Source organism: Aquila chrysaetos, chromosome 4, assembly GCF_900496995.4.
Source record: "Aquila chrysaetos chrysaetos chromosome 4, bAquChr1.4, whole genome shotgun sequence".
Classification (NCBI taxonomy): domain Eukaryota; kingdom Metazoa; phylum Chordata; class Aves; order Accipitriformes; family Accipitridae; genus Aquila; species Aquila chrysaetos.
Genome location: NC_044007.1, coordinates 51,574,438 through 51,592,125, shown reverse-complemented (window position 1 = coordinate 51,592,125; position 17,688 = coordinate 51,574,438). Strand labels below are relative to the sequence as shown.

Sequence of the window (17,688 nt, the reverse complement as noted above, 5' to 3'; positions counted from 1 at the left end):
GATTAATTTGTTCTGACTCCCCAGAAAGGACTGGGCTAGAACTGGTGGATTTCTGGCAATCACTTTGGACTTTACATTTCATGCTCTCTAGCAATACAGAGCAGGTATTTTTACAACCAAATGCAGATCTGAACTCTGTAGAAAGTCATTCCTCTGAAAGTAAAACATTTTAAATTGGCTCTTAAAAATTCAAGCAGGATGACTATTTTGTGTGGAAGTTTTTCCAATTAATTTTCATAAAATAGACCAGCATGTGGCTGCTGCCTGAACAGAGCAGCTGTTAGTATTTAATACTTGTGTATTGCTTTGTTTTCTCCAGAACTGTGTGCATATGTTTGGCCATTAGTACCTTCTGGGAAAAAAAACCCCAACACTAAAAAGCTCTGTCATTTAGCATCCTTTATATAGCAAAAATTACACACCTTCATATGCTTCAGTAAAAATAACTCTGTGTGACTGCACATGAATTTATCCCATTATATGACTGATCATATATTGGCCCCAGAGCAACAAGTGCGGATAAAAATAAACATTATCATATATAATCAAAATATGAAAAAATATATGAAATTGCTCTTGCTCTGTCTCATCTTTCACTTTCCTTTTTGAATTTCCAAGAGCGTTACCTGCTCTGACCCAGCCATCTCTGTGATTTCTCTGTGCAGAAATGCCACAGCACAGCCCTTGTTACAGACTAGATGAGAGCAGCCACAAAGGAGTGCTCAAGAGGCCAGGATGGAGAAATCAGTCACTTTCCACCTGATAGCTCTCCATACACAGAAGGCTTCCTGCGAAAAATAGGCAGGGAAAACAGAAAGCTTGTGAGAGGAAGGAGTAGTTGATTCTGGAGTAAAGTCCACTGCAACAAATGGCAGTTATCCTTCTAATTGTTGTTACTGTAACGCTCTTTAATCAGAGGAAAGGGTCACAAGACTCAACTTCAGTATCCTTGGAATACTTTGGATGGAGAGGCTCATTGAGCCTGTTTTGTTTTACCAGGATATGTATACGTACTCCTTCTCTATTGACAGAACAGACAAGTCATTTCAATAGTCATTAAATGTGTGTGTCCTTAGGCGGGATTTAGCCCTTAAAATGAGAATGCATATTAATAGGAAAATGTGGAGAGCCAGCTCTGAAGATTAGCTTGGCTTTGTAGTATTGCTTAGTTGCTGTGCTGTATGGAAAATGCATGATGATAACAGATGTAGAGCTCACCACTCATAAATATTTAAGTAACAAGACACAATACGCAGGCACCTTTATTGTTGCAAAAGTCAGAGGTACAGTGTGAGGCACAAAGCCCAAGAATGAGTGGCTTTAGCTACTTTAAAAGTACATTTCCTTAGAAATGTATTTGTGAACACTTCTTTTTTCTTACCAAATACAATATATTGAAAAAGGGAAGACACTCTCATTTATGTATACAATAGCCATTATTGGCCATCACCGATACAGATAAGACCCCTCTGACAGCTGGTGTGGAAAAGATGGCTATACCCTGGATTGTAACACCCCTTCATAACCAACAATAGGACTGTACCTCATACTTAATTAGAATAGCAAATCCTCAAAAGGAATTCAAAATTACAGGAGTGGATTCTGCAGGTTTGTGTCTGAGATTGAAAAAGTGTGGGAGATGTCTTTATGATTTTAACTAGTATTTTCAACACTTTATATACATACACAGTCATGCTTTCTGCAACAGAGGAAAAAAGTTAATTCCATTCTGAAGGATTTTACTTCTTTCTACTTAAACGAGCAGTGATTTTAATTTAATTGCTAATGATCAAATATTCTAAATCCACTGCTGAAATTTCATCTTCATCTTTAAAAGTGTAAATTGTACCAGGCTTATTGAGGTGTTCCAGGACAGAAGTAGAGTTTTGGAACAAGATAGGTAAAAAGAAACCCAGCAAAATCAGATTTAGGGCACTCTGAGACAGAAGCAAGGGGTTAGATTGCCTCATCCAGACAGTGAGGCCCTGGGACAAGTGGGACCTAGTTTACAGAGTATGAAAATTATATTAAAGAAAATATGAATACAGGCCTGTTCTTGTTTTTAACTCTTTTCTCTCTGATGCTTTAGATGAATCAATATGCTTTTCTGTAATAATTTATTCCTTGCTACTTCAACTTCTGTCATTCTCTGTAGCACATGGAGTTTATAGTAGGGCTAAATTCCAATTAGACTTGCAGGGGAAAAACACCAATGAAAAGCAATTTTTGACTCAGGACCAGCATATGAAGATGATGACTTGCAGGACTTCTCCCTGTCAGAAAGACAGGGCAGAATTTTGGAAAGCTTGTCAAAGGGAAGAGCAATTGAGTATTCAAACGTACGGGCTATATTGAACATCAGTGTCCTGCAGAGGGGCTATAAAACCACCACAATTCTGTATCTCTTACAGGATGTGAATATTGTTGCCACTTTGCCTTTTATCTGCCTAACAACTTCTGGGAAACGAGGTAAAGGTCTTGGAAATTTTAGGCCAGTTAATTTATTAGAAGTACAATTCTTGCTCACCATCAGTAACTTTATTGTCCTTGAGTAATTACAAACCAGTTGCTTCAATCTGTTTTCATAAGAGAGAGGTAACATAGGCCACAGTAGCATGGGTTATTCGATACTGCGCTGCAGCAAGCTGTGAGGCAAGGGAAAAGCGGGCCAGCAACTGGCCCCTCCGCTGAAATTGTTGGCTGATGACTGCCTACCGTGCTGATGATAGTACGCTATGAGGAATTAAAAAAAAAACAACAAACCAACAAGGAAGACGTTTAGAGTGTTGGTAGAGTAGGAAGTACATACAAGCTTTGATGAGCAAGTACAAGTCATCCATGTAGCTCTGTTCACTGTGGTTTTTAAGGCCATTTTAAGCAGGCTGAATCAGCAGTACCACATCCTCCGTGTGAATCAAACTAACTGTAACCCATCACAGGACTTCATCTGCCGTTACAGGACAGGCAGGGAGAATTACAGCCCTGCTGATTTCAAATCCAGTTCTGCAGGAAAATGCAGTTCCAGTGCAGTTCACAACAAGGGCACTATAAAACTGCTGCTGCTCAGCTGTTGAAGTCAAACTGCAGATGTCATACTGCTTCATTACTGGTGTTTAAATGCGTTACTTCTCTACTTGAGCAGTCGAAATGCAGTTTTATTCTGCCTTTTTTTTCCGTAGATTTATAGCTGTGTTTCTGGAGAGTTAATTTAGCTATTCACATCTTGAGATTCAAAATTAATAGCTAGCTACCAGATAGCTACAAAAGCATTTGTTACAGAAAACAGATTATCAGTGCCAGCCCTGAACAAGGTCTGGAGCAACTGGGTGCTACAAAGAAGATCACAAAGAATTCTAGCTCCTTGTGCATGGAGCCAAAAAGCTGCAGAGACCACACAGCCCTGCTACACTATTATTCAAACACAGAGGCTAGGAAATAGGAGTCCAACTTTGGAGAAACAGAGTAGGTGTTTCACAAAGGACTTGGCTCTTTGCTGCTCCTCAGAAATGGTACTTGGATATAGGAGTTAGCCTTCTCTATGCCAAGTTCTCAGGGAATCCATAAGAAGATTCATTGCTTCTTGATCAAATCGATTACATATGACTAAGGGAAAGGATGTTATAAACCACTCCACCATGAATCCCTACCCACAGAATCCTGCATGGGAGATAACCTTACAGAAATAATTTTTTTCATCTGGAATGCAGCTTCTTGCACACACCTGGAAGAGAGAATACAGGTGGTGAAACTGCAACCTGCACCTTCCTTTTAGCAAGACTGCTTGAATTTCTGGAGTCCAAATTTCACAAATAACCTGCAAATACATGGGAGAACACATCACTCCCCATTCATGCTGTGCTGACTTCCTACAAGCCCTTGAGGATTTCTAGGCTGCGTAGATCATGCTGGTTTGGAGATGTGCATTGTAACGGAAGGCATGTTCTCTTTAAACAGCCCTCTGAGTATCCAGCTCTGCTCAGTAAGATGGAGTGGCTGGGAATCAGCCAAAGGGCCCAATGCACACCTGACAAATTTCAGAAGCTTCCCAGCATTAGACAATCTTTGCCTTTCAAAAAGTATTGTCTCGAGAGGTTTTTGGTACAGAGTATTTCCCGAGCAGGTGGTAGCAATTCCCACAAGGCATGTACAGAAATATTGCAAAATATTGCTACTTGATTCACAGAAAGACACGTTTTTCTTGACAGGGAAGAGGTGTTGCTACTAAAAGTAGAGTGTGGTCCCATTCTTTTATATGCTAGCAAGGGTGGGGGGAGGGAAGTCTGTTCCTTAAATTTTGCAAGAGCAGCTGTGGCACCGTCCTAAGTGACAGGAAGTTAGACCAGGTTGTAGGCATTGGCCTTTGCAGACTTTGCCTTCACCTAAATTTAAGCGCAGCAAAGAAAGCCTCTTCCTACAAAGGAGGGTGAAAACAACGTGGGCGTATTTTCAGTGTCCAGGTACTTGGCCATTTTGGGTTGGAATGGATACATTTATGCAAGTGTACTTTCTCACCCATCCTGTGTTTGGAAACACCTGCCAGACTAGCCTGTATCTGAGGGAAACTTGCAAAATACTGATTTTTGCTGTCAGCGTCACAGGCAAATTCACATTGCTGCTAATGGAGGTAGGTGTCAACAGTTAGGGAGTAAATTCCTAGAAACTCTACAGTAGTCTCCCAGACTTGCGCTGGGGAGGTCACAAAGTCACCATTGTACAAACGAGGTACTTCAGTCTCTGTGCTAGTGACCTCGGCCACTGACTAAAATCACTTAAAAACAAAAAATCACTTCCCTGGAAAGGGAAAGCTGCATTACCAAAGGAGGACTTCGTTACCTGACATCCAAGGCCCGGCAGCAGCCCCCAGCTCCACATCCCGCCCGTGAGAAACCCCAGGGCTGTGGGGACCCCGCCTGGCGGGAGGGCAGCCCCCCACTCACCCACCCGTGCTGCGCCCACCAGCGCGGCGAGGAAAGGCGTGCGGGCGGAGGGAAGACGCACCGAGGGAAAAAACCTGAAGAGGGACAAACCAAGCAAGCTCCGCACACAAATTCCCTCCAAGCCGGGCATCAGCGCCTGCCTGCCTCCCTCCCTCCCGGGCTCGCCGTGCCTTCCTCGGTGCCAGGGGGCCGGCATCCCCGGGCACAGGACGAACGAGGGCGGCCCAGGGCTCCGCGGCGGAGTGAACCCGCGCCATCGCCCACCCAAGCACCGCCGCCAGAGGAGCCGCCCCGCGGCCGTTACACCCCCCGGCCCCTCGCCCGCTGGCCGCGCCGCCCGCTGCCGCGCATGCGCGGCCCCCTCGGCGCCTGCGCGCTGGGGAGCGAGGCGGGCGCCGCTGCTTTTGGAGGGCTTGCGGGCGCGAGGCGGCTGCCGCGTCGCCGCAGCGCGGGCGGGCGCGGGGGGGAGAGCGGCCCGGCGGCGGGCACCGTGTTCGCGCCTCCGCGGGCACCGGGCGCCCCCGGCTGCTCCCTCCGGGCACGCCGAGGCAGTACCGAGCCCCCCGGGAAGGGGCGGCGGGCGGGTAAGATACATAGATAGATAAATAGGTGGGTAGGTAGGGGAGACCCTGCTGCGTCCTGCTGCCTCCTCATCGTCATGGCTGGCTCGGAGCAGCCGCCGCCGCGGCGGGAGGACGGGGAAGCCCCGCTGCCCATCGAGGACGCGGAGCTGGCGCTGGCCGGCATCAACATGCTGCTGAACAACGGCTTCCGCGAGTCCGACCAGCTCTTCAAGAAATACAGGTAACCCCCGGCGCCCCCTCCGCCGACCGCTCCCGGGGCGCCTTCCGCCCAGCGCGGCCCCGGGCGCCCCCCTCCGCCCGCCGCCGGCGGCGGCGGCCCGGCCTCCGCGCACCTGTCCCCGTCACCCACCTGCGCGGCCGCGCCGGCCCCGCTCTCCCCTCGGGCGGCCGCCCCCGGCGGGCGGTGAGCGGGCGGCGGGGCCGTGAGGCGCGGAGGGCCCCGCGCCCTGGGCAGGGGGGCTTGGCGCCGGCAGCCTGGCCCTGGCCCGGCTCCTCGGAGCGGGGCGGGTTGGCGCCCGCGGTTGCCGCCTCGGTCTGCGCTGTGGCGGGGAGGGGGCACGCGTGCTTCGCCCTCCCGGCGCTGGGGGAGAGGCTGCAGATCCGCTTCGCTCGCGGGGTCGCTGTGGGGCGGCGTGCGGCTGCGGAGGGTGCCTGTCGCCCTGCCGAGGGGATGGGGAAGGGCCGGGCAGGGGTCGGCGGGTCCCTCGGTAACACTGGTTGCCTTTCGCTAACGTGCGTGAGTAAACACACACGTGGGCCTGGAGAGGTTTCCTGGGGGGTTTCGCTCCGATGCTCGTATGTGATCCGATGGTGGTTTCAGCCCACAAAACAGATAGCGACAAAAGGTCCTTGAGCGCTACTGTGATTATCTCCAGGCTGTGAGATTATGTTCATAATCCCCACATACATCATGTCTACTTAACGCACTTGACATGTGCGTTAAAGTAGTCATCCGGTAGGAATGGCATTAACACAACTGTATAAGATAGTCTTAAAGAAAAGATTGCCTATACCTGTCTTTGCTTTTTGTCTGAGGACTAATGCGTTCCACCCAAGCTTGAGCTGCTGTAATTGCGCATACGTTCTAAATAATTAATATGTACTATACTGCTGTTGTCTGTACGATTAAAAAAGACTGTGACTTAAAATAGCATTTCATAGTGATGGTGTACTTATGTACTTAAATCTTATTTACAAAAAGGATGTTTGGAGGTAGAGTGGGGGGAACGAGACAAATTAAGAAAACTCCCCTTAATAATAATGGAATAATAACTTCACTGTGTACCTGCCACAGTCTACTATTAAACATGTCGTTCTGTCTTTAGTATATACTGCTATGTTACATACACAATACTGTTGTGTAGAACTAACTGGAATACTGCAGGTGACAAGTAAGGTCCCCACTGTGCATTCCTGACATGCATAACATGCAGCTCACGTTCATATGAAGTTGCACCCTATGCGTTACTTATTTCTTGAGTTTGTTGGAGTCATCAGTGTTCTAGGTATCTAAGGAACCTGTTGGTTTTGGTTGCCTGTTTTGGTGTTGCATATTTTTTTTTAAGGTGGCAGTTAAGGAACACTTGATGAGGTTTCCTTTCCTCCACTTTTGGTTGTGTTGTGCTGTTGCTTTCTCTCAGTAGTGTGATCTGGAAGTAGTCTCGGAATTCTAATATGTGATGCTTCTTATGTTGTATAGTAGCGCTAGGGACTAAAATTATTGAGATTCCCATTTTCAGAATGCAGTTTAATCGTCTCTTGAAAGAGTGACTAATGATCTCTTTTGCAAATTGTTCTCTTGGGTATCTAGAAGGTTTATTACTGAGGATTTCTTAGATGCAGAAACTTATCTGTTTTTTTCCAGGTGTGGGCTTTTCTTTGTTTTTTATAAAGAAGTGCCTTTAAGTTCAGTGTACTATCTGATCTTGGCCTTTAAATGCTACCTGGAAGGAATAAATAAGAATTCCTTCATTAGATTAAGTGGTTTTATGATTCATGAATTGATAATCTCTGCCTTAGTTTTTAAATGACTGTGAAAATCTCCAGCCCTGTCTACCTCATCCCAAAATTTGTAGCAGGGTTACACTTGCTGTGAACTAATAGACCTTTATTGAATTGCAGATTAGCTGTATGTTGAAACTTCGCATTAGACATAGGAGAGAAGATACAACAAAGTATGCTCAACTTCCTATAAATTTGGATTTTGGTGAGGTTCACTCCCCCCCCCCCCCCCCCCAGAGGTTTTGGGTTCTATACTTGTCCTGGATGCATTCTTCCTACAAGGACTTAAGTAATGCTGTTATGTGTTTCTTTGCATACAGTCTTAAATGAGTAAATTTTTGTTGGTGTATGCTTGAAATTATGAAATAGAACCCATGCTAAATGGGACTGGTAAGCCAAATGAGCAGCTTTTGGGAGCTCTCCATAATTTAATATGGATGTTTGTAATTTGCAGCACTAGAGCTCAAAGATGTCTGGTGTAAATGCAGCTTTTTGAACTTGATGCGATTGTGTGTTGTCTGTATTTCAGGTGACCTTTCTTATAGGAAAGTCTTAATTCTTATCGCCTATGCCGATAGTTTAGCTTTGATTCAGAAGCTTAACAGTTATCCCTGAATCCTAGAAGTGAAGGGAGGAATGGAAATTTTTTTCTTATGGAAACTGTTTAAGAACCTACAAGACTATTTGGAAACTCAATTATTCAGCAAAACTTCAGTTTCATTAGCCACATCATTTAAACCACTTAAAACTGTTTCTTAGAAACTACTGGTTTTGCTTCTGCTTTTTACTACTTTAATTTTTTCTTCATTTGCCACCTGAAGGATCCAGTGAAAAATTTATTCAAATCAATATTGCTATCTTTGTGGGACAGTAGACAGCCTTGATGAGCCTCAGGACAGCTGCCATTCCAAAGCAAGCAGAACAAGCAGAATCTGTTTCTTTCCTTGCTATTCTGCATTTTTGCGTCTTCCAGAAAGCTGGCTGATGAGCCCAAAATCAGTTATATTTGAAAGCTGGTCATAATACAGTCCTTGAGGAAACCACGGTAGAAATGGCAGCTGTGTTTTGCATGTATAACCACACCAGTAAAGCCTTGTCTTTGAAGAGTGGTGGTACTTTGAAGTTATGGGCTATAGAACCATTGTTTCTGGGTTGGGCATGGGAGAATAGTACTTTGTCTTTTGGTGTTTAGAGCTCTTATACATATCTATTTAGAACCTGAAGAAGTCAGATGAACATGTCTGTTGTGTGTCAGATACAACATGTAGTTGGAACTGCATTGACTTACACCTGTAAAGCAGTTAATGATTTGTCAGGTGTAGTTTGTGACTCGTTTTGCTTTAAATTGTGCTTGAGGGAAGATACCAGGGTTTGAAAAATCATCTGCAAGTAGCATCAACATCTGCATATGCTTTTTCATGAGCTTATATTTTTTTAAGAAATCCAGATGCTCCACCTGCTAGTGGTGATGTTTTGAACTTGAATCAAATACCAGTGGATGTAATATTTTCATAAATCTGCAACAGACAGCACCACTGTCTTTAATGCTTTAGCTGTGTCAGGTTCCCACAGTGCTAACTCATTTGAAACTGTCAGGTATCAATCTTCCTATTCAGCTTGGACAATGCTGACACCATCCCAGTTCTCATCGGTTTAAACTTTGAGTACCTATGAAAGCCGCAAGAGGTGCGGAGGCTAACCAAGGACATAGGCATTGGAGATGGAGCCCACAGTCAGCCTGTTGGATGGTATCATTTTGGGGAACCACCCTGACACTAGCAAGAAAGCTGGGATTGGAGTGTTCTTTTTCCCCTTCCAGCTTTGTGGATTACTAAACATTTAAGAAAAGAAGAAACTGTCAAAAGACCTTTTTTTTGCTGATTCTTCACTTCCTAAGAGCATTTGCAATTCAGAAATTATTGTAAAACTTCCTCCAGCTAAGAGGAGAGAAGACAGCATCAAATAAAATCAGGAGCTTTTTAGCTGAATGTTGACTCACAACACAAAGCGTAAGATCAGGGATATTATCTTACAAGAAATCCAACAATCTTCTATCTCCTACCAGGGAAACGTTTGACCCTTTGCATGAATGACTCTTACTTCTGGCAAGGCTTGATAAAGTTTTCAACTTGAATCTGAATGAAAAGAGAAGTGGTGCAAGATGGATAAGTAAAATGTATATAATAAGGTCCTTTCCAAAGAAGAAAATGAAGATGATGTAGGGAAGATGTGTAAAGATTTAAAGAATGGGGCCAGTGTAGGAAGACATGCTGTACAACCTGCTAGAGTAAAGCAGAACATGGAGAAGAATGAAAAGTTGGAGCAAATGGAAAAGTGAGAAAAAAGCTTAGTACGGTTACTTTAAAAACCTGGAATTTTTAAAGTTAAGATGTGTTACAGTATGCGTATTAACAGACATACAAACTTCAGTAATGGACCAGAAATTCCATTGTGGGTAGGTGTTTGAACCTAATATTACCAATTTAAAACGGTGTCTGTGGCTCAGAGTACTTTTGACCCAGATACAAGTTGAGACAAGGTGACATTAAGCCAGCATTGATCAGCAGGTAGATTATGGCCCATGTATGGGCAGTCTAACCGCTGTTGAAATTCTTGTTTATGGAGCTCAGCAAAGGAACCTTAAGAACAAAAATTAAGTGATTTAGTAGATGTTTTGGTAGCTTCTCTAGATAAGGACAGCAGGGTGGGAACTGATGTGAGTGAGTTGGGAGAAGGATGATGGCATCTTGATTGGCAGTGTGGGAGTAAGCCATGAGTGCCCTGGTAGCAACCCTGTGCGCTTTTGTTTATTGCAGTGATAGGCAGAGGAGCAGCTGCTAGATGGATGTATAGAAAGGAGAGTTATGTATGAGGGAAGTGATTTTTAGCAGAAGTATTCTAAACGTGTAATAAATGTGTATCTTAGTGAGGTAGGATTTCATTGCTCAAGGCTAGGCAGAGTACGTTGTAGTAATAGTGATGCACATAAAACCAGCATCAGTTTTCCAGTTACGTGGCTAGATTAGAAAAACTTTGTGTTCTGCAGTTTAAATCTTCAAGACCTGGGTATGTAGAGATGATCACATTGAATGTGATGCTTAGTTTTGTGGCCTTCATGACAGACACAGGTGTTGTTGCCAAAAGAAGTGGTAAAAAAAGGTGGAGGGAGGTTGAGAGATCCATTTGGCATACAGAGCAAAATCTGGTGGCTAGAAGTCCAAGGGAAGATGACAGAAAGCTAAACAAAAATCTGAGTTTATAACTTGGAAGTTAGAAGTCCGATTTGGTGGAGGTGGCAGAAGAAGTGTGATAGTAAGCAGATCTTATTTTAACACTGAAGAAGTTAACTCTGTGAAAGATACAGATATTGTAAAGACTTTTCACTCTTCCTAGTGCACCCATTCTTTGATCTCATATTTCTAGTAAATTATTTCAGGCTATTGTGATGGGATAGATAGGTTTTTGTTTTAATATACTTCAGGAGCTCAGAGATGTTAAGAAGTTATGTGATGTCAGTTAAGCTGCTATAGTTTGTCCTGGAAAGTAATTTTGGTCAGGTTAGTTGAACCTATGGTGGAAAAAGATTTTGCAAAAGTCCATAATTCTTACGGATTAAGAGTGTGCGATTGGACAGTTAGTACAAATCAGCTAATATGTTATAACTAGCTTGTCTTTCAGCTTTGTAACTACTTTTCAAAGTAAAGTTGCAATTTAAAATGCTTCTCAATTCCCGGTGTTTTGATATTCTTGTGCATCTAACCTTAACAGCCTGAAGTTAGAGCAAAACAATCCCCCATTAATTTGTGGAAGGACAGAACAAATCAGGTAAAAACTGGGTGGGACAGGGCCCCAGAATTACTCTTTTTATATTCCTGAATTTCTCTTTTGGTTGTGTATTTCTAGTGCAAATAGAAGTGTATGCTAAGAGCTCATTTAACAATTAAAACAAATTTGGGCTGATTATGAAACATAAACTAAACCTAGATCTGACATTTGCAGTTCTTAATGTGTCTTAATACTGTAATGCTTTTATGACACTTATATTGCCTTAGCTATTTCATATACCAATATTGGATGAGATGTGTACTTGTGTAAAGATCTGTCTTATGTTTGTAGTCTCACAAATAATTTTTGGAATATATTTTAGAATAATCTGTGATGGAATAACGACCAAAGGATTTGTATGTTGTTGCAGTAAATTCCTTACCTTTATATATAGGTTATATGTATTTCTGCTTGTTTTAAAATATTCAGTATCTGCTTCTATATTTATCTGTGAACTTAAATGAATTCTTTATTTTTCATTAGACTTTACTCTCCCACTTTGGAAGAAAATAATTTGCTTTGTTTCAACTTCAGCATCACTATTAGTCTGATGATTCTTAGTGGACCATGGTTAAAGTAGCAGTGCCTAGGAAAGCAGGGAGGAAGTGTTGGTGGGTTAATTACATTACTTAAATTTAAACCTGAGCTAGGCTGTAGTAGCTCTAGAAGCTGATGTATTTGGCAGTGAAATACTATGGTGGAAATGGCTGTAAAAAAAAAAAAAAAAGAAAATGCTGAGAAGTAATTGATTTTTCTTTTGATGTGCTTCAATTTTGATTTATTTTCTTATGGTAAAATTGGGCTGCATTATCTCAGCCTTATTAAACCAAGGCTTAAAACTCCTGAATGTTATCATCATATGTGAAAATGGGGCATGGCAAACACCTTTCTTCTGAAAGTGAATTAACATCTTAAAGGTATGCTATGAAATGAGGTGAATTAGTCAGGGTTTATTGGGAGAAGCAATGTCTTATATAACACCAGTTTATATACCTGGAAGAAAGGTCTACTTCAGTGCTCTTGAGCTTATGACTTAAGTATAGTTATACATACCAACTGTATTGACATCTACAAACTTCTACTACGTATCTTGTAGAAATGGTGTTAATAGCACAGTTTCTTATAATGAAGAGATCTTCCGAGTCCTAGTCCGATAGGTGAGGTGCAAACTATTTTACAAAATATGTCTGGAGACTGAATTTTTCTTCATCTTTGAGCTAATTAAAAGTCTTGAGATTTTTCTTTACTTAATGGAGGTTATTGCTTCAAAGTAGTGAGAAAAACTTGGGTTGTGCAGTGTCCCAGTGTTAATTTGTATTCAGTTCCATAAATCCTGTCAACATCAATATGGCCATTGGTTTGCTGTTAGTATTTTCTCAAGTGCTGCCTCATTTTTCTGTATCTTAACAACTTTTTGGAATTTGTCAAAAGATGTAAAATCATGTCTGATGCTGAAGGTCACGTATAAGTAAGAGTTTGAGCCGAGGGTTATTTTAATGAAATTGTGCTTTGCTCAGAAACTTACTGTCATCATTACTCATGCCTTAGTGTTTATTGGGATAGTACTGTGCCATTGCAAACTTTTTTCCTAGCTCTTGAGGAAAAGATAACCCTAAACTGTTGAAGAATTTATCAATCAACATAATATTTGTAAAAACTGAGCACTAAACATGATTTTTGTTTAAAATGGGTTTTAAATGCTGAAATTACCTTAAAAATGATCTTCCATAAAGCTGTGACTGTAGTCTCTATCCAGTGACTACATAGGAATGTGGTAGAAGCATTCCTTATTTTGTTTAGTGATGACACAAACTCTGTGTGAGGAGCTCCTGCAGTAGAGGTTTCATGTTTTGTTTGCCAAACTCCATGGTCTCAACAGAAGCGTCTCCCAGGCATACTATAATATTATGCATTATGTTTTCTTGCTTCAGGGTCCTTACGTGCTACAGCCTGTATGTGCTGTAATGGCAATGCTTTTTATAGATTGAGTGACTGAAAATTAAAGAGAACTAATCTGCAACATTTTACTTCATGTGTTACAGCTAGTGATAATTTCAGAAGAGTGATGTGGCTCTCAAGTTTTTTGTTGTCTCGTCTTTGATCGTGGGGGATGAATTGTAAACAAAGTGAGCTGTGAGTGTCAGTGCAAGTGGGCAAGCAGTTTTGAAAGATCAGTTGAAAATATAAATATTTGAGGAAAAAACTTCTCAGTTTTACTTGGACAAATATACGTAAAAATACTTGGACAAATTTTCATTGCTTGCAGTAAGTGCTTCAGTGTCTTTAGTAATCTTGGAAGAGCAGTTGGCTCTCAACTGTAACTAGCTGCCTCATTTTTTAACATTGTATTAAAATTTACCAAAAAGAAATATAAAGGCTTTCAAAATGTGTATTTAAACATTGATACACATATATATGTGCACACTTAAGAACAGGCTTTTAAAGTCCTGAAAAGAAAACCAAATTTTTTAAAATGTTTGAATAACATGCCTGAATTAGCATATCTATTGAGCTGCTGAAACAGCATATATATGCTCTTTGATTCTCAACTGTATTCCTGTTTACTCAGTTTTAGTGGTTTCACTCCCAAACATGACCATTATTCAAGTTGCTGTTTGAAAATATTGTTCCCATAGACAGGGAATCAGTTTACCGCTAAAGCTGATGTATTTTATTTTTTTTAAAGCTTCAGTAACTATTTCTACAACAGGATTTTTTATAAATTCATAGAAAATGAAAAGTAGTCTAGAACTTAAAAATGTTTTCATATGCAACACTTTTACCATTTATTCTATAATTCCACAGTATTTGATTTGTATTTCTGTTTTGCTCATAAAACTCACATCTTTCTTGCCAAGTCCTAAGGAATGCCTGGATGCTACTTTCTTCTGAAAGCCAAATGCGTATGTTGCTAGCTTATTTGATTTGCTTATGCATGTTTCAGAGGGGGGGGAACCGCCTCAAAATTTTGGTCCTGTTGTGCAGAGTTTTAATAAGAGTGTAATACTTACCAAATTTACAAGTGCATTTTTTACAGGTGTTCAGATGCTCAAATTTTAGTTACTCCATCAAAATAACTTCTTTGGATCCATGTGTGGTAGTGACATAACATTGTCCATGTGGATGGAAACTTAATATTCAGGAAGTGAGTTCTAAGGATCATCTTGAGAAGTACAGACCTAATTAACTATTACTTGTGTCATGTATTTTTATTTTTCTGGTTATAGTCAAACACTGTTGTGGTTGGCTACTTTTCATTCACTCTGATAAACAATCTTTCTCTGACAGTTTTCTGTTCTGAACAGCCTTCAGTATGAAAGATTGATTATCTAGAGATGCCTACCTGCTTGCCTCCCCAGAACTGCTTTCTCTCTGTGTGTGTAGATCAAAGGTAGTTAGAAAATGAAACATCTGGTTTATTTTTGAGCTTCCTTGAAAGTGTGATGTAAGTACAACTTCGTACATAAGGACATAAGTATAAAAATTTCTTTTGCTGATCTGTTCTGCAGCTTTAGATCCATTGGGTGTTAATAATGCAGTAGGTGTGACCTTGAAATGCATGGTGAAGGTTATGTGCTGTGGAGTATGGTGATAAGGCTGGCTGCTGAATGGGTCCCACATGCCTCAGGAACTGCAAAGTGGATTATGAGGTAGCCATGTGCACTCTGCAGCAAGAGTTCATGCTGAAAGTGCCAGCTGCAGCAAGTATAACTTGTGTAGCTGATTGCTGCTGCTCTGTGTAACACAGCTGTTGGTAGAGAACAGTCCAGGTAGTGAATAGCAGAGGCATTTACTGGCAGCTGTTCTTTGTTGGCCTGCCAACAAAGGGGAAAATACCTAACCTGTTTTTCTTTTGAAAAAATAATGAAAAAATTTGGCAAGTTACGTTGATCTTACATTTATACGTACATCCAGAATTGAGCGATGTATATAAAAAGGGAAAGTTTTTCTAACTTGCTTTGTTTATCTTCCCTGTTTTTCTTTCTTTTTCTTCTTGTTCACATCCTTGCTTTTAGATATTTATGCTAAATCAAAAAGTGAGAAAAGTTGTTGGTGGGGAATAGATGGGTACCTTTTTTTTTATTATTTTAAAATAACAAACCCTTATATTTTAATATGGGTTTATTACTGGAAATTTGTGTTGTAATAAATGATATACTACTTTCTCCATGTTTTTCAAGTGCCTGTCCTATTTTAAAACTCTACTTTAATCTGATGCGTGCAGAGTTAAGCTGGAAACAGCATAAGTACTATACTACAGCAACATATGTACCTGTAGCATAAATGTTACCTCTTCTTAAATCCTGGAAGTCAGTGTTTTTATATAACCTGGCAACCCGCTGATGAACAGTGTGGATCAGTAGTACTGCTGAGATCCTGAAATTTTATTTGTTTTTAAGTGCCTTCTGTGTGACATTACTGGAGCCTCATGGTCTGTGTGACTACGGTAGTCCTGAAGCTTGAAACCTGACCCGTATATTACTAAGATTTTGCTTGCCTGCATTTTTTTTGATCTTGCAGTTAACTTTGCCCTTGGAATACCCCTGCAAACAGAGTGGGTGAAGCATCTTAAAATTATTCCACATGGTATAGTAAGATATGTATCCTGGACTTGAAACAAAGCAGCTATAAAACCATAAGCCTTGTAAGAGCTTTGTATTTCCAACAACTTATGTTATGTGGCATATGCATGTTTTTTTAAAATCCAGGTAGATTAACTTAAATTCATGGGAACAGGGAGAAGTGGGAATCTCTTAATAGAACCAGGTAACATTTGTCTGCTAGGTCAAAATTGTAGTGATGGATCACAAGAGAAGAGTAGAATTAGCAGACTTTTAATTTTCTTCTCCTCTTCTCTTACTTTTTTTTGACCTGCACTGAATGTATTTTGATGGCAGTGGTTTCTCTTAAAAAATATCTACAGCTTAATCCTTGAAAAATTATTTTAAGATATATGTAGCTTAGTAAAACTGATGAAGCTTTTGGCTTTCTGTTTCCCTTGTATCTTGCAGAATGATATGTTTGTAGCTTGATACAAAACCACCATGATTTATTTACAGATGTATAAGTTAAAATCAAGAAATGCAATATTATTTTTTATGATAGGAAATAGGTGCAAAAATAGTAACAACATTTTGTTTTCTTTACAGAAACCATAGTCCATTAATGAGTTTTGGAGCCAGTTTTGTCAGTTTTTTGGTGAGTAGACAAGAGCGGAGACTATACATCTCTTCTCTTGCGGTTAATGTTCGTATGTACATGTATGTGTTCATAAAGTTGGATACTCTAATTTGTTTCTTTTTATGAGACTTAATTTTTTTTCAAAGTTTTAGAGTAAATGTAGCTAGAAAACAAGTCATGTTATATAAAATTGTTTATTCATGTGGTTTAAATAGAAAGTAAAGGTTCGGTGATTCAGCTTCTCAAATGTATGAAATATTTATGTGTTCCATTAAAAAAGCCGTAATAAAACCATCTCTTAAATGAGCAGTAGAGGTATTATTAATATAACACTCATAAATACCATCTTCTTGATAGCTTTTGGTATTGAAAATTTCTCTGTCCACACTGCTGGGGGAAAGTTGTTAATTCAATCCATTCACATTGCTTCCTTTTTGAATATATGAGAACTGAGAATATTGACTGACTAAAGAGTTGTAATGAGCAAGTTAGGTCTGTTAAATGCCTCTTTTTTTTTAATGTATTAAAAGTGAGAATATCTTATATAAAAACTGAGGAGGTGTATTAGAAAATGTTTGGATCTTGTTTTTTAGACTGTCGTTATTCTGACTTTGCTGCTTAATCTTAGATTGCACCAGAAATTATCTATGGTAATACTCTTTTTAAAGACAGAATTTATTACAATATGCCAGAAAAAGATAAGTTGTAAATGAAATTAATTTGAATTATCTCTAGTGTCTGTAGACTATGCAATATGGAAAAATATATTGGATAGGAAATCTCCTGGGGCATATGCTTGCTTTTAAGTCAGTGCAGAGGAGAAAGGAAAGAGGGAGAATCTCTCAGGCTTGCTTATCTGAATTGATGTGCTGAACCAGTGTAACATCACAGTGCAGCATCAGTGGATCTTGAAAATATCTTGCTTAGCTACTGTTCTAAACATAGCAGCAGCACTTTGTGTGCCTGTGTCATTCAGAGCTTTCGTTTAATAAAGCATCAAGAAAAGAAGTTACTTGTCCTGAAATTCTTTCTAAATTGGTTCAGCAGTAGTTGGATGCGTTTTTTTTCTTCCTATATATGTAGGAATTGTGGTTATTTTGAAAAATGCAATAGCTGTTACTTGTTATTGACTTTGGAGGCCTGTTATTTATATGGATGAA

The 17,688-nt window shown here is 40.6% G+C and overlaps 1 protein-coding gene across 3 annotated transcripts in view; it reads left to right on the top strand.

Moving 5' to 3' along the window:
* Positions 1–5,352: 5,352 nt before the first annotated feature.
* Positions 5,353–17,688, top strand: part of TTC39C (tetratricopeptide repeat domain 39C) — a 39,214-nt gene continuing 26,878 nt past the window's right edge. Inside the window, exons 1-2 of one of the 3 annotated variants that reach the window (XM_030012352.2) lie at positions 5,353–5,741; positions 16,498–16,546. In XM_030012352.2, the coding sequence (XP_029868212.1) occupies positions 5,596–5,741; positions 16,498–16,546 (195 nt within the window). In that variant the 5' untranslated portion in view covers positions 5,353–5,595. Of the gene's footprint in view, positions 5,742–14,935; positions 15,118–16,497; positions 16,547–17,688 lie in introns of those variants that run through there. The other 2 variants (XM_030012353.2, XM_041123149.1) reach the window with 2 other exon arrangements.